This window comes from Narcine bancroftii, chromosome 1 (assembly GCF_036971445.1).
Source record: "Narcine bancroftii isolate sNarBan1 chromosome 1, sNarBan1.hap1, whole genome shotgun sequence".
In the NCBI taxonomy this organism is placed as follows: Eukaryota; Metazoa; Chordata; class Chondrichthyes; order Torpediniformes; family Narcinidae; genus Narcine; species Narcine bancroftii.
In genome coordinates this window covers 462980859-463003475 of record NC_091469.1, presented here as the reverse complement: position 1 = coordinate 463003475, position 22617 = coordinate 462980859, and the positions used below count along the sequence as shown (strand labels likewise).

General features: G+C 40.7%; 1 protein-coding gene across 5 annotated transcripts in view; it reads left to right on the top strand.

Moving 5' to 3' along the window:
• The window catches only part of LOC138751843 (ATP-dependent 6-phosphofructokinase, platelet type-like), a 98288-nt gene that overhangs the window by 26441 nt on the left and 49230 nt on the right, over window positions 1–22617 (top strand). For 3 of the 5 annotated variants that reach the window (XM_069914675.1, XM_069914678.1, XM_069914680.1), the window contains exons 7-16: window positions 2236–2331; window positions 2562–2657; window positions 4936–5028; window positions 5173–5298; window positions 9740–9804; window positions 13968–14037; window positions 14889–15035; window positions 16535–16605; window positions 18070–18157; window positions 20296–20448. In XM_069914675.1, the coding sequence (XP_069770776.1) occupies window positions 2236–2331; window positions 2562–2657; window positions 4936–5028; window positions 5173–5298; window positions 9740–9804; window positions 13968–14037; window positions 14889–15035; window positions 16535–16605; window positions 18070–18157; window positions 20296–20448 (1005 nt within the window). The remainder of the gene's footprint in view (window positions 1–2235; window positions 2332–2561; window positions 2658–4935; window positions 5029–5172; window positions 5299–9739; window positions 9805–13967; window positions 14038–14888; window positions 15036–16534; window positions 16606–18069; window positions 18158–20295; window positions 20449–22617) is intronic. The other 2 variants (XM_069914676.1, XM_069914677.1) reach the window with 2 other exon arrangements.

Here is a 22617-nt window from a genome sequence, read left to right as displayed (position 1 = left end):
TTCCCCCTCAACCTTCTACATTCCAATGAATAAAGACCCAGTCTAATCAATCTTCCTTTGTATTCTAGATACTGTAATCCAGGCAACATTTTAGTAAATTTTCTCTGCACCCTCTACCTTATTGACATCCTTCCTATAATTTTGAGACCAGAACTGCACACAGTATTCCAAATTTGGCCTCACCAATGCCCTGAATAGTCTCAACATCATTTCCCAACTCCTATATTCTATGCTTTGATTTATAAAGGCCAACATACCAAAAGCCTTATTTACTACTCTATCCACGAGATTCCACTTTCAAAGAACGATGAACTGTTATTCCAAGATCTGTCTGTTCCTCTACATTCCTCAATGCCCTCCCCTTCACTGGATATGTCCTGTTTTGATTATTCTTCCCAAAATGAAGCACTTCACACTTATCTACATTAAACTCCATCTGCCACCTTTCAGCCCACTCTTCTAACCCTCTCCAAATCCTTCTGCAGTCTCTGAAAACCATCTTCACTATCTACAACTCCCCCTATTTTTGTATCTTCCGCATATTTACTAACCCACTTTACCACTCCATCATCCAAATCATTAATGTAAGTGACAAATAACAAGGGACCCACACCGATCCCTAAGGCACACCGCTTGTCACCGGCCACCATCCTGACAGACAGTTATCCACTATGACTCTCTGGCATCTACCTTCTAGCCACCATTGAACCCATTTGACTATCTCAACATTAATACCTAGCAATTGAACCTTATCATCCTTTCATGTGGAACCTTATTGAAGGCCTTACTGAAATCCATAAAGAATACATCTATTGCTCTACCCTCATCAACATTCCTAGTCACCTCAAAAAATTCAACAAGATTTGTCAAAAATGACCTTCCATGCACAAACCCTTGTTGGGTGCCTCTGATCAGTCCCTGCCTCTGTAGATACTTATAATATTATCTCTGAGAATACACTCCATTAGTTTACCGACCACCGACATCAAACGTATAGGCCTATAATTGCTCGGCCTACACCTGGAGCCCTTTTTAAACAGAGGAACCCCATTTGTGATACGCCAATCCTGCGGCACCATGCACTCCTCTAGTGACTTTTGAAAAATCACTGTCAGAGGGTCCACTATTTCCTCCCTGACTTCCCTGAAGGTCCTGGGGAAAATCCCATCGGGACCCAGAGACTTATCCACCTTTATATGCCTCAAAGGTTTCAACACCCCCTTTCTTAATCCCTACTTTTTCCATAATTGCCCCTTTTGCTTCTCTTATCCTACACGAGTGAACACCAAAGAGAAGAACTTGTTCAATATCTTTCCCCCATCTTATTCGGCTCCGCACACATCCGATTTCCTTTCTCCAGGAGTCGCTCGCAGATGTGATTGGAACAGAAGCTGGCCACTTACCCATCACGGATGAGTTCCTCATGGTAGACTGCCGCGGCTTGTCCCAGCTCCCTCGTGGCCCTCAAAGTCATTGACAGACTGACTGGGGGCCTGGCATTGGGATACTAGCTGGTAACGTGCATACATTAGAGTTCATGGGAGCAATGTACTGCTGCAGCAGTAGAGCCATTGCATCCTCGTACTTTTCACAGCCCCGTATTATTTGGTAAGCTCAGTGGCCCACTGATTGAAAAAAGCAGATCGTGCTTGTCTGTGTTTGTGGAGATCTCAGAACACTGAGGTACCCCTTTAAGCAGTGCAACCACATATCAAACTTGACGGAGGCCTCTGGATCCATGGGGTTGGTTTCCAGCTTCTCCACTCAGATCGCAAGTACTTCTGGATATTAAAGTGTTGCTCGATCAATAACCACAAGCAAACACGGAGCAAGTGATATCCAGAAACATCAGGCATGTCTCTACAAGCTGCTGGCCCGAATCCAAGACTGGTATGGAGGGAGGAGACTAGGGCTATCAGCCTTTATTGGGAATCTACAGGGAGGAGTTACAGGGTCAGAGGTGGGCCAGCCTGTACAGTGTAGTGAGGTCACACCTGCACTAACGTGTACCACCATGGATACACATGACCATGGATTCCATTGATCAATTGTTCACATCTTTTCTACTTGCTGCCGATTTGCCTGTTATATTTCTTTATATTTTCTCTCTGAATTTTTCCAACCTTAGTCAAACTAAAGGTTTTAGATTGGGTTTGAAATTCAACCCCTTTAATGGGTCGAGGCTTGCAAATTAAGAGTGTTCATTTCTCCAGCATTTCTTTCTGTGTTCTTCAGAACCGTTCGAGGGGCACCAGGTTGAATATTATCATAGTTTCAGAAGGAGCAATTGACAGACATGGACAGGCAATTTCTTCCAATACTGTTAAGGATGTGAGTACCTGTGTAACGTGCTGGGTAACATGGAGCACATTACCTGCTAATGAATGGTTTCACTCACAAATTACCAATTGAAAATTTATGTTGTCACACCTCAATAGGTGGAGTCTGTGAATTTCCATTTTACAAAGCAGCTTTGTAGAAGAAGGAAGCTATGATAGCAGAATGTGCTCCAGTGGCTCAATTTCAATGTAGTTTCATGCAATCTTTATTTTTTCATCCAGAATCGTGCAGGAAAGAAAAGGCTGAATATCATAATTATATCGGAAGGGGCACTTGATTGTTGCAACAAGCCTATAACTTCTGACATGATTAAGGATGTGAGTACAGGCCTTATGGTGGAATGTTGCTGTGACCAATTCCTGCAATGCCACTCGAATTTTTCCTGCTTGCTTCTGAAATGTGATGTTCATAAATCGCTTGAAGCAGAAATCCTCTTCATCACTTTAATTTTAAAAAATCTGCTTCGCATTGTTCCTTGTATGTTACTTCTGAGACTTCCTGCATTAAGTTATGGATAAAGTTACAGGTATGATAAATTGAACAGGCTCTAGTCCATGTACTTGGATCCTTTATCGAAACAGGAAGATTGTTTATCTATGCTGTACACTGCATGCAATAAAGAGAGTAGAATCCCCTTATCTGGAATTTATTCAATCGGGAAACCCAAACAACCAGCAAAAGAAAATCAAGGAAATGAGTACATAAATAAAATTCAAAATATATAAGAAAAAGTAGAGTTTTAAATAAAGATCTTAAACAGAAGCTTAAAATTGTAAAAGTAAATGTTCTCCAAAGCAACACACAACCCCTTGATGAAGATGGGAGCAAAAATTCAGCCAGCGGACCCGTCCCGGTCATGCCCTACCCACAGCAGCTGCTCAAACAAACTTTCACTAAGTTTGTGTTTGAATAAAATGGTGGTGCCCAGGATGAAAAGCTGGCCGACGCTGCTCGCCGCAGGGGTGACTCTCCCAAAGTGTCGCCTTATCCTTGCTGAGAAAGAATCTTCAACTTTATTCGTATTAGGTATCTTAGTAAAGGTTCAATCTTTTAAACTTGGGGGAGCAAGGTTAATGATGACAGTGGCAGGTTTAGGGTCATGGCTAGTGCTGTGCTGTTAGAGTGCCAGCGACCAGGGTTTGAATTTAAATTTTGTAAGTTACGGGAATTAACTGATTAAAGTGAACCTTGCATAATAAAATACTACAATACTGATTTTTTTTCTTCCAAATTACATTACATTTTGCACTGTCTTTTGTCTTTTAAGCTGTGTATTCTTAATACAGGTGTATTAGTTGGGCATTGCAACCATTTTGACTCAGTCAACCTGAAAATTTGCCTATGAGGCATACACGATTCCCACAGATGCCAGATAACGGGGATTCTACTACAATATACAGTATGTGAAAAAGAACACTTGCACTTAACACACACAACACAATCCATTTTGGTAGCATGTGAGCCAGGAAATAATTGGTCAGGGTCTATTCATCTCCATCCCTCATTGGCATGCATCCTGTACATTGTGAAGTGGATCAGAGACTAAATAAGGCATGAGCAGAGAACCTGGAGAGTTGGATAAGGGGACTGTCCTTGCATTTCACCGCACCTGATTTCCATTCCTCTGGGATTACTGGAAGTGCATGCATCTCGAGCACAATTCATATATGTTTCATTTAAATGAACGTAGGATCTCTGGAAAGTGGACGCAATTGTATTCATATTATCGAATGCATCATTTCATTCCCAGTAATCCTTTTCGAATTTTTAGGTAATGAGATGTTTCTGGATTTTGTAATGTGGCCTTGCAGGTGTTGAACACGTGAGGTGTGTACTTCTGTCCTATCATTCTGGATTCTGATGCTGCTAAGTAAAAGAAAGTAACCTTACATTTTTGTAAATTTTAATTATAAGGACATGATTCTAAATATTTCTCCAGTACTTCTTCATTAACATGTCAGTGATAGGTGCTTGTTTCATCTGTATCAATCTGAAAATAAGCTTTCAAGCTTACAAATAATGGGACAGTTTGGGGATGGGATTGCATTCCATGTGTTAGATAAGTCATAGAATGGTAATCCTAATTCATGGGAAAAATTGGTGAAATACTTGGGGATTGACAAATGAGGTTCTGAGCCATTCCATGAAATTTTCCTCCTTTTGCATGTTCAGAATAAGTAGCTGCTGTTTAGTTTTAATTATGCTTGGAACTGTACTAATCTACTATGTCAACTTGCTTTGAATCTTGCTCACTGTTTACATTAATGGTTCATGCTGCAACACCTCTCCTGTGCTATTTTACTACTTTGATCTGTTCAACTAAAAATTAGGATGAGAACATTATTGAACACAAGATCACTTTCTGTAGTTCATGTATTGTATAGTTTTCAAAAGAAGCATTAAAAAATGCTTAGGATTGGTGATTAAAACCAATATATGTAGCACGATGTTAATACCTAGTATTTCAAAGGATTTTATCTTGACATTGGTGTTAAACCCAATTATGACCAGACTTGACAAGTTGTCACCTTCATTATCAAGTTTTACCCCTCAAGTTGACTGCAGATCATTTTCTCTTGCAACAATTTCTGACAGCTTGTCGTCAGGCGGATGGGTTATGACACACGTGTGACCATTTTGGGTCATGTTCAACGAGGAGGTACACCATCTGCATTTGATCGAATCCTGGTAAGTAAAGTCTGCCTTCACTTACAAAGCAACGTTCCAATTAAGCTACCCTTGGTATAAAAGCTTTTTTAAAAAAAATATGGTAAAGAAGGAATAATTTCAGCATTTTTTTTTCTTTGCTGCTGTGATTGTTCTGTGCTCCAGGCTAGCAGAATGGGAGTGGAGGCTGTGCTCGCCTTACTGGAAGCTTCGCCAGAAACTCCAGCCTGTGTTGTATCTCTCTCTGGGAACCAAGCCATCAGAGTCCCTTTAATGGAGTGTGTACAGATGGTGAGTAGTGAAGCTGGGTCAATTGCCTATTATGCAGGAAGGCCCAAGCCATTGCAGGATGGCCTTGTTTGACAGACTTGCAAGGGAAGCTCTGGATGAATCTCATAATTGTTTTTAACCACTTGGGTTTCTAACAAGATGTCTGTGCTTGAAGGTTACTTTATTGACAAATGCTTGTCACATTAATAGCAATGAAGTGTGAATTGGTTTTTCATATTTTTCATATTCAGAATGAGTTCTAGAATAGTTTTCCAAACACTTGATCAAGCTATTGATTTTCACAGTTAACCATCTGCATGAATATTGTTGAATACATCACGCGAGCCTTATTGTTACAAAAGATGAGTACAAATGTTTCCATGCTAAGATCCTACCATCATCATTTCCTTGTCATCTTATAAGGGGATGTTTCACAATGTTTTTCATTGATAAAAGAACTCAACTAGAATTGAACAAACTGTCCTATCAAAGCTATGTTAACAAGTCAACTTATTTCCTACCCTTTGCGTATCAATAACATGACTACACCTAGTTTAAAAATATTCAAAAGACTTCGCTTGCACTGTTCGTTGAGAAATAGAGTTGAAACATTCATGGAATACTAAGGAAAAAAAGAAACTTCATCACCACTTGGATGGGATACCCCTATTATTAAGTCAAGATTTCTCATTCTAGATTCTCCCACATCCCTTTAGGACAGAGATGAGGAGAATTATTTTTACTCAAGAGAAATTTGGATCTTGGAATCCTTTGCTGCAGAGGGTGGTAGGGGCAGATTCACTGGATATGTTCAAAAATGAGTTAGATAAAGCTCTTGTGGGCAGGGGAGTTAAGGGTTATTGGGATAAGGCAGGGAATGGATTCTGATAGAGAATGATCAGCCATGATCTGAAAAATGGCAGTGCTGGCTTGACAGGCCAATTGGCCTACTCCAGCACCTTCTGTCAACTGTCTATTGTCTAAGTGGCAACATCCTATCCACATATCAAGACCTGATTTGAGTCGGAATCTTCCAAAGAAAGAAAAACAGGATTGGAGGGTGACCCTGAAAATGTACTTTCAGAATGGCTGAACTGGCGAGAAGGGAACCACACAATCAAAGTAGCAACGGTTGATTTCAGTCATCTGCATCTATCTAATTATGTGTCCCTGCACCCAGAAAACCTGTCACATCCAAAGTTATTTCTACGCAGATGAATGAAAGGCAGGCATCTGAAATCTTGCATGGGCAGGCAGTGGTTTCATTGATTGGTTTAAGTGAATTCCATTAAACTGGCAAATGGGAACATAGTAAGATCAACTGGGAGGCACCATCAAGAAATTGATAGGAAGAATACTAGATAGGGACATGGAGCTATGAAAAATGTCGTTGGGAGATTCTAGGCAGTCGTTACAGTAGGCTATTAGGTCGGCACAACACTGTAGGGAGAGGTAGATTTCTACGTTGTATTAAGACTCATGCCTGGTGCTTTATTCATAATAAAGGGCAGCATGGGGTTAAATGGCCAGATTCAGTTTCTACCATGCTGTAAATAATAAAAATTACACCATTTCCAAATTGGCAGCAAGCCAACCAGTCAATTGTGGGCCAAAAGGGCCTGTTACCGTGCTGCATGTCCTTGCATGCATCTCCTGTTATCCAGACCAGTATTTCTCAGTCTACAGTCTGCTGCAGGTCCTAGAGCTTGTTATAGGTGGAGAGTGGAAAGATGGCTCAAAGTTAGCAGAACAACTTGGTGCAAAAGTTGAAAATATGAAGAGTTGGGATGATAGGACATTACAGTACAGGCACCCCGGTCCAAGATGCTGTGCTAACCTGTATAAACCTACTCAACCCAGTTATAACGGGCCGGCATGGTTAATGTAGTGGTTAGCGCAATGCTGTTAGAGCTCCAGCAATCGGTGCTGGGGTTCAAATCCCGCGCCTTCTATTTGTACATTCTTCCCATGTCTGCGTGGTTTTTCCCCAGGGTCTCCACTTTCCTCCCTCCCTCCCTCCAAGAGGTTCGAAGAGTTGTAGGTCAATTGGGTGCAATTGGGCCAAAAGGGCCTGTTACCGTGCTGTAAATTAAAATTAATTTTTTTCTAAATTAAAATTAATCTAATCCTTCCCAGAACCTTTTAACTTTTCTTGCATAAATGTGCCTGTCTAAGAGTTTTTAAATATCCCTATTGTCCCAACCTCCACCACCACCCATGTGTATTAAAAAAAAATGTACTCCAGACAACTCTCCAAAACTTTACCCCCCACCCCCCCTCACCTTGTACAGATGTCTTCTGATATTTGCTATTGTCGCTTTGGGTAAAAGGTGCTGGCTGTTCACCTTATCTATGCCCATCTTAATCCTGCAGACCTCTATTAAGTCACCTCTTATCCTTCTTCACTTTAAAGAGGTAATCCATAGCTTTGTTAACCTTGCCTCTTAACACATGTGATGCTAAATGCGTGTTCCTCTCATTAGCCCCCGGTAACGTGATACTACTCAGAGGCTTGTGAGAAGCACCAATGTGCATTTATTAACTTACAAGTAATGGCCAGTATTTACAGAGCTGTTCAGGTGAATCTGGGGTAAGGCGGGAAAACAGTGTTTATATTGGGTCCAACAGGGTCGGAGCCAAGAGGAGGGGTCGGTCATCTACTTTACACACAGACAGTGAATTGCAGTTCACTGCATATTCACCCCTTCCTTTAGAAAAGAACCTGTGGGCGAAAACAGAGACCACATACAGAAGGAAAAAAAAATTTTTACAGTTATTTACAAGTTGAGTCTGTCAGAGGGCCTGGTTATTCTGGTTGAGCATCTTAGCACTGGTGGATTTTGCTCTTCCAGAACTTCCTGTGTCTCCTGTGATTCTTGGGTCATGGGGATCAGAGAGAGGCTCTGGGGTCCCAGATCCAATGGTAGCTCAGTTGGAACCACGTCATCTGGAACCCTGCGCAGGGTGTTTGGAAGTTCCAGGCCTATTGAGGGCATCAGGACCTCAGTTCCTGAAGGTGCCAGAGATCTGATTGAGACAGTTCTCCCTGACATCCGGGTATGCTACGTAGGCATACATCGGATTCACCTGAAGACCTCTGTAAATACTGGTAAGTTAATGAAATTGTATCGTGATTGATAGTATTCAGAGACTTGTGAGGAACACAAACTTTTATTAACATACAACTAATGACCATTATTTACAGAGGTCTTCAGGTCAATCTGGGGTAAGGCAGGAAAACGGGATTTATATTGGAACTGACAGAGGCAGAGCCAAGATGAGGGGTGGGCCGTCTACTTTACACAAAACAGTAAATTCCAGTTCACTGCACCCCCTTGGGCTTTCAGTCTCAACATGTCCTGCAGTCACCACCAGTCAGACTGCGACATTGTACTTTTCCATGTTGCTGCAATGCTGGAGACTGCAAGAGGGAAGCTAACTTAATGTGCTTGTTTGATATACTGGAAACAGGGAGAACATGCAAATGGGCAAAGCACAAATGCCACTGATGTAATAAACAAGTTCAGTAAAACCCCTATTAATGGGAATGCAAGCAACCAGCAGCCTTAATAGGCAAAACAATTGCAGAAAATGAACAAATTAAAAAAACAGGTATAAAATTTGTCACACAGCCATTAGTTCACCATTCATGCAACACGTGTTCTCAAGCAACCGTAAAATTTATTTAACCGGCATCTACCAATCCCCACAGGTGCTGGATACCAGGGGTTTTACCGTACTATGTAGGAATGTAGGACAAGATTGTATGTACAACAAAAAAACCTCTAAAATTCTCTAATAATCTTGCCACCAAAACAAAGCAAAAATCCTGTCAGTCGTCTGGAAAAGGGCTTGAGCGCCCCTTCCTTCCCCCATTGGTGCTCCATGCATTTGTGATTGAGAACGACTGGTGTAGAGAAAGGAAGTGAATAGCAATGGGAATCAAAGACTAGAAAGTACATTGGTTGCAGTAGCCTCGTGGCCATGGTATTGGTCTAATAAACCTACTGGCTCTGTATGCAAATACCTCACCATCACTCATTGGAAAAAGGAGTACACTTGCTGAGTTATATTGCAACATGAGATAAAATTATGATGGATTATCCAGAACAGTTTCCTTTTCCCTTATCTCTAGAATTAAGTATCACTGTCCATGATTAATCCTTGCAGATGGTCTGAACAAAGCAAGAACCCTTATCTTTTATGTAAAAAAAAAATAGCTGTTATAAGGAATTTGTGGATTATTTTTAATAGAATATCTTAACTTGTATTTAGAACAAAAAAAACCTTTCAATTGTGTTTGAACAATTCAATTGAGAATCAATAAAATGGAAATAACCTTGACAATTTTAAAGCTCATTTCCACTTGAAAATTGCAAAGCTTATTTCCTCTTGAAAAGGAAAGTTATATTCATGATGTTGTAAGTTTAATGTTATATACTTTTAAAATGTTACAATTTAGACCATGGAAGTTCAGAAGGCCATGGATGAAGGGAGGTTTGACGAAGCAGTGAAACTGCGTGGCAGGTAAGATGGCATTTGACTTGTACTTGTGGGAGGTGTTACCCTATTGTCTTCAGCTTTACAGCTAGCTATTGCATGGTGTCAAACATGCAGCCTATCTGCAGCGCTGTGTCCGTTCTGAGCTTGTGTGTGCTTGATCATGCACCATAAGTCCATGATTTGCAGAGAATGACGTGCATTAAATTGCAGAATACGTTCTCCTGCAAGATTAAGGTTGTCTGGTTCAACAACATATTGTTCAGTATGTGTGCGAGGAAAGACTAAATGGACCTAATTTACAATTTCTTGTTAGGAGTGGCGCTCTAGTGGAGCAGCTGCCTCACAATGTCAGAGACCCAGGTTCAATCTTAACCTTGGGTGCTGTCCATTCAAATTTGCCCATTCTCCTCATGACAATATGGGTGTCACCCAAATATTGGCTTTTCCTCCCACATCCCAAAATGGTTGATTAGCCACTGTAAATTACATGTTGGTGAGAAGTAGAATCTGGGTGAAGTTGATGGGAAGATAAAAAGTATGGCATTAATGTAGGATTAGTGTAAATGGGCGGTTGACAGAATGGGCTCGGTGCGTTTCTTTCTGTATTAAATTACTCCATAGCCAATTAAGAATTAAATGTTTAAAATATATAGACAGAAACACATAAAGCAGATTTTTAATCATTCCTGATCTTCTCAGGTTTTTTTTCACAACTCTATCCTTGGGTACCTGGATGATATAGGTTGTTGGATTGCTTTCAGTGATACTGGTCAAGGTAGTGGACAATGGTTTATGCTCCTTGCACGCCATGAGAAATCCAACAGACTGGAAGATTGTCCAGGGATTATCTCAATGTCTAAGATGTCAAGCCCCTTTGCATTATGAGGTCAAACCCATGAATGCCCACAGATTTTTAAAGTTATGAAATATATTTGATGGTTAAAAGTTTTTTAAAAATTTATTAAAATGCATTTTGTTAAAGAAATTAAATAAACAGGGCAAATACATTGAATTAAATGCACATTAAAATTACAAAGCATTAAAAATTCTGTTTGATATACCGCATTCAGGGAGAACATGCAAAAGGACAAAGCACAAATGCCACTGATGTAATAAACAAGTACAGTAAAACCCCTATTAATCTAAATGCAAGCAATCGGCAGCCTTGGGCAACCGGCATATCATTTATATTAATGATTTGGATGAGGGGGTGGTTAACTGGGTAAGCAAATATGCAGATGATATGAAAATAGAGGGAGTGGTGGATAGTGAGGTACATTTTCTTGGATTACAGAAGGATTTGGTTTGGAAGAGTGGGCTGAAAGATGGCAGATGGAATTTAATGTAGACAAGTGCAAGGTGCTGCATTTCGGAAAAAAATAACCAAAATAGGACATATACAGTTAAGGGGAGGGCAGTGAGGCACACAGAGGGACCTTGGAATTATGGTGGATTCCCATGTAGACAGGGTGGTGTTAAGAAGGTGTGTTGTATGCTGGCCTTCATAAATTATAGTATAGAGTATAGGAGCTGGAAAGTGATGCTGCGACTGTTTAAGGCATTGGTGAGGCCAGGTTTGGAGTATTGTGTTCAGTTCTGGTCTCCAAATTATAGGAAAGATATAGATAAGGTGGAGAGGGTGCAGAGAAGATTTACAAAAATGTTGCCTGGCTTACAACATCTAGAGTACAGAAAAAGGTTAGGAGACTGGGACTTTATTTATTGGAACGTAGACGGTTGAGAGGGGATTTGATAGAGGTATTTAAAATTATGAAGGGAATAGATAAACTAGATGTGAGTAGACTCTTTCCCCTGAGGGCAGGGGAGGTTGGAACAAGAGGGCATAAGTTAAGTGTAAGGGGGCAAAACTTTAGGAGAAATGTTAGAGGATGCTTCTTCACTCAGAGTGGTGGCAGAATGGAATGATCTTCCAGAGGAGATAGTTGCGGCAAGGTCCTTTCTGTCATTTAAGAGAAGGTTGGATGTGTACATGGATATGAGGGGGTTGGAGGGTTATGGGTGGAGAGTGGGAGGGGGGAACTAGTGGAGTTGTTCAAGTGAACCGGCGCAGATTCGAAGGGCTGATATGGCCTGTTTCCGTGCCTTAAACTGTTATATGATTATAAAGTAAGTGCCCATCTGCATTTACTTTTATCTTTCCCCACAGGACAGAGATGCCTTGGGTCACATGTGCATGCTTTGGTGAAGAGCTGAGGGGTTTGGTGCATTGTAAATAAGGTTGTCTTCATGAATATTTAAAGTCCAAAAGGGAAGCTCAACACATCTGAATCAACTCATCACATCCATAGAAACCAATGATTATTCAGACTAATCCAAGCTGCCACTTGCAGATCTGGTCCTTCCATTCCAGTAGTTCTCAACCTTTTTCTTTCCACTCACATCCCACTTTAAGTAATCCCTTTATCGTCAATGATCTGATTAGTAAGGGATTGATTAAGGTGGTTGTGGTTCTTTTTTTTTTTCGCTGATCTTTGTGTGTTTCTTCAGGTGGTTCAACCACCTGAAGAAACACACAATGATCTGCGTGTACAGAGCCGTTGTCATACTCACGCTCCTGTTCGGCTCCGAATCATGGGTCCTCTACCGGCATCACCTACGGCTCCTAGAACGCTTCCATCAGCGCTGTCTCCGCTCCATCCTCAACATTCATTGGAGTGACTTCATCACCAACATTGAAGTACTCGAGCTGGCAGAGTCCACAAGCATCGAATCCATGCTGACGAAGACCCAACTGTGCTGGGTGGGTCACGTCTCCAGAATGGAGGACCATCGCTTTCCCAAGATTGTGTTCTATGGTGAGCTATCCACTGGCCACCGAGACAGAGGTGCACCAAAGAAGAGGTACAAGGAGATCTCTTGGTGCCTGCCCCATTGACCACCGCCAGTGGGCTGATCTCGCCTCCAACCGTGCATCTTGGCGCCTCACAGTTCGGCGGGCAGCAACCTCCTTTGAAGAAGACTGCAGAGCCCACCTCACTGACAAAAGACAAAGGAAGAAAAACCCAACACCCAACCACAACCAACCAATTTTCCCTTTCAACTGCTGCAACCGTGCCTGCCTGTCCCGCATCGGACTTGTTAGTCACCAACGAGCCTGCAGCAGACGTGGACATACCCCTCCATAAATCTTTGTCCGCGAAGCCTAGCGAAAGAAAGAAAAGAAGATTAAGGTGGTCTGTGGATGGAAAGAAAAAGTTTGAAAACCTTTGTTTTAATCGCCCCTAATTGACTCGATTTCTTAACTTCAAAAGAAATGGGACACTGACAATTTTTCTCAAGCAAAATATTTCAGTAACAATTGGGTTTGGACCAGTGATTCTCAACCTTCCCTTCCCACTCGTATACCATGTTAAGCAATCCCTTACTAATCACAGAGCACTGATGGTATAGGGATTACTTAAAGTGGGATGTGAGTGGAAAGAAAAAGGTTGAGAACCACTGCACCCCTTTTAAATTGCAGCACCTGGGTAGCCCTCCTGGAACCCGGGTGCGATTACTGAAGAAAAGGTGCTGGAAGCACCTATCAAATCGCAAGGGGATCTACCCATTAAATCACCAACCTGGCGATTTAAGGGGATCCTGCCCCCGCGATGAAGAGGTTAATGTTGCACCACGCACTCAACGGAAGTACGGCGAACGGGAAGAATGTTCAGATTCTTGTTGCCATAGTGATACCCGCACACAAGCACTGATATCACTGGAATAAGCTAGCCATCCATTTTCCTTTTCAAATCAGCCGTTGACAACACCTAGATAAGTTTTACTGGGTTCCCTGACTACCTCTGAGGTAGGTCAGGGACCCAGTTAGGTTCCGACAGGGTTGAACTCGTTGGACCCTTTCACAATGCCGCACAACTGGGGCGCTAATCATGCAAATTGCCCAGTTAACCCCATTTTACATGGCAGTTTGAAAGAGTATATATCCAAGTGCACCTTAAGTGTGAAGTTTTTTACTTTCACCAAACTGATGAGCTCTAAACTCCCACTATGATTTGGGGAAATTTTTTTCCCCCCTCTCAACACCTCCGTAATTGCTTTACCTAAATTATCTGACAATTCATGATGTTAATTTTGTGTTCTCAAGTTATTCCCTGCTAATTTAGTCGTACAGGTTTTCAAATCTAATAGCAATATTCCTTTTGCTTATTTATTGTTTTTCCCTGCAGGAGTTTTGAAAACAACTTAAATACTTACAAGTGTCTGGCGCACAGAAAATCTCCAGCACATCAACCTGATGTAAGTCTACAATGCATTGAGTTTCATAATAGCACAGAAAGAAATGTATTATTAAAGGTTTGTTTCTATTTCAGTTTCTAGTGATTTTAGAGGAAATAGAAACGAGATCCAATATAAAGTGAGCTGTTGATTTGCAACCAGGAGTTTAACAATTTAGCCCAAAGTCAAATACTCTATCTGAACCCTGTTTCAAGTGCTGTTTTGTGAACATTAGAAAAAGGAGCAGGAGTGGGCCATCCGGCCCCATCATTCAGTGAGATCATGGCTCCACTTACCTGCCTTTTCCCCATATCCATTAATTCCCCTACTTTGTAAAAATCTATCCAACCTTGTCTTAAATTTATTTACTGAGCTCACCTCTACTACTTCAATGGACAGGAATTCTATAGATTCACCACCCTCTGGGAAAAGCAGCTCCTGCTTATCTCTGTCCTAAATCTACTACCCTGTAATTTGAGGCTATGTCCCCAAGTCCATCTCCCCCACCAATGGGAATAACTTGCCTTATCTATACCTTTCATAATTTTACACGTTTCTATGACATCCCCTCTCATTCTTCTAAATTCAAGAGGGTACAGCCCCAGGCAACTCAATATCTCCTCGAAGGGTAACCCCCTTATCTCTGGAATCAACCTGGTTAACCTCCTCTGCATCTCCTCCAAAGCCAGAACATCCTTCCTCAACGAAGGAGATCAGAACTGCCTGCAGAACTCCAGGTGTATCCTCAGCAGTGCCCTCTACAGTTGCAGAACAATTTCCCTGCTCCTAAATTGAATCCAATCCTCTTGTAATGAATGCCAACATTCCATTGACAATGTGTTATCAATCTCCTCCTTTCTTCATCTCCACAGATCCAATTCAACGTGGCCATCCTTAATGTGGGCGCCCCTGCAGCTGGGATGAACGCGGCAGTTCGCTCTGCAGTGAGAACATGCATCTCTGAAGGACACAGGATGTTAGCAGTCACTGATGGGTTTGAAGGCTTTATGAAAGGACAAGTGAGTTTCCCAACTGTTTATATACATCCCTACAGTGAATCTGAAGCTGTCCCCGTTTTCCCTCCGATTTCCTAAGATGCTTCCACCAAATAATCACTATTTAAGCATAAGCTTAACTTCAGCTTTTTATGTGGTCCACAATTGTTTTTTTAGCATTTTAATAGTTCTTGTATTTAATTTGTCTAACGTATCCAAGAGTATTTTAAATGTCCCTGTTATACCAGCTTCTACCTTCCACCCTCGCCAGCAATGCATTCCAGGCACCCAAAAATAAAAACTTACTTCTGACATCCTCAATAAACTTTGCTCCACTAATTTTAAACAATGTGCTTTGGTATTGTCCATTGTTGCCCTGGGGAAAAAAGTGCTGGCTGGATACCCTGTCCATGCCTCTCATAATCTTATGCACATTTAGACATTCATACATACAGTACAGTGACAGGCCATTTTAGCCCATGTGCCCATGTTGTCCAATTATACCCCATTAATCTACATCTCTAGTATGTTTTGAAGGGTGGGAGGAAACCAGAGCACCTGGAAGAATCTCGTGCAGACACAGGAGGACATACAGACTTCTTACAGACAGCGCGGGATTTGAATCCCAGTCGCTGGCGCTGTAATAGTGTTGCGCTGACTGCTGCACTAACCTCTATAAAGTCACTCTTCAGCCTCCTACAATCATAATCCCTCACTTTATAACTGTAGCCTTCCATTCCAGGCCACATTCCTCTGTTAATCTGGTGTTTTTCAGTTGGAGACTGGGTGTTAATGCTACAACAGAGGGATATTTGAAAGATTTTCAAGAGCCCTACAGACTGAATGATGTAGAGAAGATCAGAAATGCAACTCGATTTGGGGTAGGGAGTAAAAGCAGGATGGGAGTGGAGGGGGATTTTGGGCATTTAGTCATGGTTAGGATTTATGGAAATCATGTTGGGTGAAAAGGATTGATTCACAAGAAATACAGTCAAGTTTTCTAAGTGAAACTTTTCTTGGAAAAGTTTGATTTTCAATGTTGCACGGTAGAAATTTCTGGGCAAGTGCATCCCCACAGTTCGTCAGGTAAATGCTACATCTTCCACAGCACATGACCACATCCATTCCAAAAGGTACTGGTTTCTAAAGCAGCAGAAATTGAGATCAGCTCAATGCCCCAACTCACTGTTGGATCATATTACAGTAAAACTCCCGTTATCTGGAATTCAAGCCACCGGCAGCCTTAAGCAACTGGTAAAAAATAAAAATAAATAGGTGAAAAATACGGAAGTTCAAATTTGCATGCCTTGCCGTTATTTTGCCAATCAGGAAATCTCAAGCAACCGTAAAATTCACTTAACCAGCATCTAACATTCCCCATAGGTGCCAGATACCAGGGGTTTCACTGTTCTTAGCACATGCTTTCAAGGTGGGTGAAATACAAATGAAGATCAACAAGAGTCACAATCAGTGCTCAAATGTTTTGCATTTTCAGAATGTAACACTATCTTTTCCTTCCCCAGATCAAAGAAATTAAATGGGGCGACGTTGGAGGATGGACTGGCCAAGGTGGTTCCCTTTTGGGTACTAAACGGTAATTGCAGGGCTGATGCTAGAGTATGTCTTTAATCCAGAGTGAATCAAAATGTAAATTATCATGAGAACCAGCATTAAAAAGTGTCGTAATATTACTGGAAAGATTCAGTCAATGTCCTAAACTTTTTTTTTAATCCTCTAATGACGTTTTAGTCCATGACTGAGAGGATGAAAGCTCATGAGTTCAAGCCCCACGATCTGAGCTGTTGCCAGTTGTTTACCAAAATATGCTAACCAGTGCTCTTTCATGACAAAGTCAGTGAAGGTTGAGGAACGGGAAGGTTTCGGGGGCTTACTTTGAGTCAGTATCTGTGTAATTCTGGGAAGAGTGGAAGAGATCAGGATTACAGTTGGAAGGTGGCGTGGCCTTTGCTAATGGTGGGGTTTGAGAGCTTGCTTTACACTAGGGATGCAAGTGAAGTATGCTGACATGAGGAGATCAAAGTGCTTTGAGAGGATGGAGGAACTCAGGGACCAAAGCCTTTTGGTGCATTTGAATTGAGAGAACTTCCTCCTGGATGTTTCTGTAATGAGCTTCCCAAGCTTCCCAAATGCCACAGGATGAATAACATCATTATTATCATCTGCATCACATGACCACAATTTACTCGGTTAAATTTCAATCTCAAAGCATCACAAAATTCAAAGTGCTACCAAATCCAATTTCCAGCCAAGCATCTTCGATTGGTGTCCTTTTATCAGTTCCACCACATTTTTGAATGTTTTCAGTTTTTTATAACTTTACAGGTGACATCAAGTTGCGCTTGGCCCATCTCTTGGACCAAGCTCTATCTATTGCCTGCATCAATGAAAGCACCACCTAGCTTCCTAAACCTTCCTCAATCATTTGTTCCTCATCAGATGGAGTCAATACGAGCCAAACTTGAAGCTAGTTCATTACTCCCAATGGCTGAACTTGTTTGAGTAGGTGGAAAAGGGTGGGGTGGTGCTGGATTGGTGGCATTAGGGAGGGGAGGAATAAGCTTACTCAATCAATGTTGGACCTATTTTGGGCATATTTAAACTGGCCAAAACATACACTCTAAATTTAATTTAAACCTTAAATTTAGACATATCGCATGCCCTTTCAGCTCACGAGCCTGTACCGCCCAACTACACCTGATTAACTGACAAACCCCAGTATTTTTTTGAAGGATTGGAGGAAACAGGAGCCCCCAGAGGAAACCCACGCAGTCACAGGGAGAGCATACAAACTCCTTACAGACAGTGCTGGATTCGAATGCTGGTTGCTGGCGCTGTAACAGCGTTGCATTCACAACTATGCTAAATGCGGCTCTACTTGGTAGCATATTCAAATTGCTGTCTCTTTTCCATCCTACAAAAGTTCTGCATGCATATGAGATATCATTCATTGAAATTAAGCATATTTCCTCAATGTTTAAGGTGGCTACCGAGTGCAAGCTGAAACATTTCTGACATTTACTTTGCATGTTTCGAACAGCACTCTTCCTGTTAACAACCTGAAGGCTGTTGCTGAGCAGTTACGTTTGCATAACATCAGCGCTCTTCTGCTGATTGGTGGCTTTGAGGTACGTGCAGGATTTATTTCCTGAAGTTCTCATTTATCGGTGTAATTAATAGTAAAATTGATTTTTATGTAGAATCCTTCTTAGCCTTGCTTTAAAAAAATAATACTGATGAAACAAATGTAAGCACAGTACAGGCCCACATTGTGCTGACCTATGTAAACCAACTCCACAACACTCTAATCTTTCCCTACCTCACACCCATAGCCCTCTATTTTTCATCCGTGTATCGATCCAAGACTTTTACTATTGTACCAACTTCCACCACCATCCCCGGTAAAATGTAATTCTGAAAGCAGGCAATAGTTCTTGCTTCAAGTTTTCAATATCTTTTAAAAAATCTTACAATTAAGGTGGAGATGGGGGAAAAAAGATACCAATAGTTCAATAGTATAGCTTTAAATTTATGAATAAGTTATAATATTAATGTACTCAACTTTGGAATACAGTGGAAGATCACTTTATGCCTACTGAGCAACCTCTGCCACCATTACCCTCTAATTTTTCACCTGCTATCATTCCACAATGCTCAATTATTTCAGTGATATTAGTCGTGAATGTTGGTAAGCAGATCCACAAGGAATCTCTTGAGCCAATATGCAGAGAGAACTCAAATGTAAACACGATCTCTGGCTTGGTCCTGAGCCAATTCAAATTCAGTAGAATTTGCTCCTGCGGTGAGAATTTTATAAAAGTTGCCAGTCTGCACACACTTTGTTCTCGCTGCTACCATCAGGAAAGAGGTATAGGGGCCACAAGACTCGTACCACCTGGTTCAGGAACAGCTGCTACCTCTCCACCATCAGCCTCCTCGACAACAAACTCATTTAAGGATTCTTACTTTTGCATTTTATTGATTTTTGTTTCTTTCTCTCTATATTGCACTATCACTTTGCTTACATTTCTTTATTTGTTTACCTGTGTACAATTTATGCAGGAGTTTTTTTGAACTATTAATAAGCGGTAATTCTTCCTCAATCACAGGGAAAAAAAAGAATCTCAAGGTTGTATGTGCTGTCTTGTATGTACTCTGACAATAAATCTGAAATCTGAGCACCCCACACCAGGAGGGAGATGGTTTCAAACTTCACAGCTCATCACTTGTCAGAACTGTTCCTCGAACTGTCACAACGTTTCACATTGTTCCAGTATTTAGAAATCAAAATTAACATATGTTGTGAAGAATGGTCTATAGCTCGTCTGCTGGAAATTTGCTCTATGACAGAATCACAAAAAAAGGAGATGATTCAGCTTATCAAATCTCTACCAAAGCAATACATAAATACCTCCGCTTGTCCCCATGTTCTCCACAATTACTTATGAAGGTCCCCTTTAAATGTTGCAGTTGAATCTGCCTGTCCTACTACCATTGATAGTGGACTGCAGAACACGACCGACCAATCACTGTTTTAAAGACATTTTATTCTATCGCCCATGATATGCGTATCGTATAAAAAGCATCTGGTTTGGAGTTTAATGAAGGGATTCAGACAAAGGTATAAACTGCAAATATACACTTCCGGCAATATACAATAGTTCTTGCTTCAAGTTTTCAATATCTTTAAAAAAAATCTTACAATTAGGGTGGAGATGGGGAAAAAGATACCGATCGTTCAGAATTAGTCCGTCATTTTCCTTCTTTGCTTTTGGCTGTTTATTAAATGACAAGAAAAATTTGGACAGGTGCATGGATGTGAGGGGAAAAGTCTGTGAGCAGGTCAAAGGGACTGAGCAGAATAACATTTCAGGACAAACTCAAAGGTTCGAGGGGCCTGTTTCTGTGCTGCAATGTTCTATGGTTCTGACTGCAAATAAATGCCATTGTATGTTTAAAAAGGAGTATGCAGTAAAAAGGTACTGTTAATTGGGTGAAATAGTAAGGGTCTTGTGTAAAGCTTAAACACCAGCTTGTTATTGGGTCTAATTTCTTGGATCTTTTATATTTTATATTTAACAGTGAATCAAATATTTTGCAACGTTTAATTGATGGCTTGAATTTGCTGTGGCAATATCAGCAGTGAAGTGTTTCTGTGACGATGAGGATTGACACTGGGATGCTCCAAGTGGCTCTCCCTTCAGTCCTTGCCACGTTTGTAATTTACCACTTGTACCTGCGAGCTAACCCTGAATATGTTCTGCAGGCTTACCTGGGAATTTTGGAACTGTTAGCTGGGCGAGCCAAGTACGACGAGTTTTGTATCCCTATGGTAATGGTACCTGCCACTGTCTCCAACAATGTGCCTGGTTCCGACTTCAGCATTGGTGCAGACACTGCCCTGAACGCTATAACTGACGTAAGTCTGTCTGGGAATGCGTGACTATATTTTTAATGTAATGGTCTTGAGAGATGTATGGGATCAGTTCTGACTTCGGCTACATATCTACCAGCAGCAGCAGAATTGATACTGCCATTCAGAACAATGGGCTTTCCTCACAAATCTCAAGCCATATTTATTTTGCACTGTGGGACCTTCTCATCACAGCAGGCTGTTGAGTTTCTTACTGTGGTTAATTAAACTCATTATTTTCCTGAGCACAGGATTCTAACTACCGGTATTGTTAACCAATACAGATTTTGGTGGTGCCTTCAATCTGCTTCTCCATTTTGGAAAAGCAAAGGTGATATTGAAGAACCTTTATTTAGTGAAAAATATAATCTTCCTTGTTACACTGTAGTAGTTTAGGATACAGTCAAATCAGAATCGGTTTTGTCGAGAGGTTTATTTAAGCAGGTTTATATTTTACCAGCTTTAACACTTCTACTGGACAACAATGATCTTGCTTCCTGAACACTTTTAGGTGTATTTTATGGATTTTGGCCTGCTGATTATGAAAATCAGCTTAAAGTTTTCCTGGCACATACTGCTCTTTTAGATATAACCTATTTTTGTGATTTCCTGTCAAATTTAAATCTACTTCAAGCATACAAAACTATGAAGTGCAACATGTCATTTAAAATTCACTTTCCGCACTCGCACTTGGATTTCTTCCTTACTGATCTTGGTGCAATCAGTGATGAACATGGTGAAAGGTTTCACCAAGATACTGCCACCATGGAAAACTGGAATTCATTTTTGCTGGCCGACTATTGTTGGATACTGACGCAAGAGGCATCCGATGCTGAGTACGAATGAAAATCAGCGACAAAATATTGATAGGTCTGTTGAACTAACTCAATATATCAGCATCAATATGTGATTAATTAATTTAATTTAATTAATTAAACCTTCATTTAATGATTCTCCAATGTGATACAGCAAATCATGAAATGATCTTTGTGTTCAGCTTGAAGTTGACCATCATAATCCTCAATTTTTATTCAGGAAGCAAACCTTTTGGAAAAAAAAATGCTACCCAGTATACTCAGTGGCTTGTTAAAGATTTTATTCCATTGAATTTATTGCTCAAAACTATTTGAAATTTAAGTATTTGGACAGAAAGGTAACCCTCTCCACTTATCCAAAGTATATTTTTTCCAACTTAATATTATCATTGCATTTGTCTTTTACCTGGAATTAGGTTGGGTCATGGATTAGGTAACTTAAATTTTTCAGGAATTGTGGGCTTTTCTGTGGTGTGTCCTCTAAGCAACCATATGATATTTCCCTGTCTGGGAGAGGGAAGGGAGGTGCTGGTCGATAACACAGCAGTAAAAAAGGGAGGAAAAAAAAATTACAAGTGCAACATAAAAACCTTTCTGTTTATGATTTACTAATCATCGCTTTGCCTGTGGATAATTCCAAAGTAATTGTTTCATTTTCATGCATATTACTTTCTATATTCACCAATAAGGCAACACCACATTATTTTCAAGAAACTCAAATATCAACATTATCTGTGAACACCAAGAAAATATTTAAAAGGAAAACATTCTTTTAAGCTTTTGGAAGTACAGGTACACCCTGCTTTACGAAAGTAGACCATTCCTGAGAAACCTTTCGTAAGCCAAAGTGGTGTAAAGCGAAGACCCATTCACTACTATTGAAGGATATTTTTCATAAAAGCGAAAACTCGTTCAAATTTCTTTCGGATAGTGAACACAATTTCTTCGTAAAAGCAAATTTGCTTTAACCGAGTACCAGTATTCGTAAAGCAGGGTATACCTGTATATTGAAACAGCAAGTTTTGTTTCTTCATTTAAAATATTTCTATTGTCTATCAAATTAAATAATCACTCAATTTTGTTCGTTTTTTAAAAACTCCTATTCCTGGCTGATATCATTGAAAAGGGGGAAAAAAGTGTTAAACTTATCCAGTTTTTCTTGATCCTTTATTCCTGTTCAGCTGTAACAGAAAGAAATGAGACTGAGCATTCCCAAATTAACTGCATTACTACCAACGCCTCAAACATCCATCAGTCATTTGGCTCTGAACTGGCTTGATGGCAATGATGCCCAAGGAACATTCTGGGAGGTGCACTCCCACTGCAGAAATTACACGAGGTTTACAAGGAAATTCCCAGT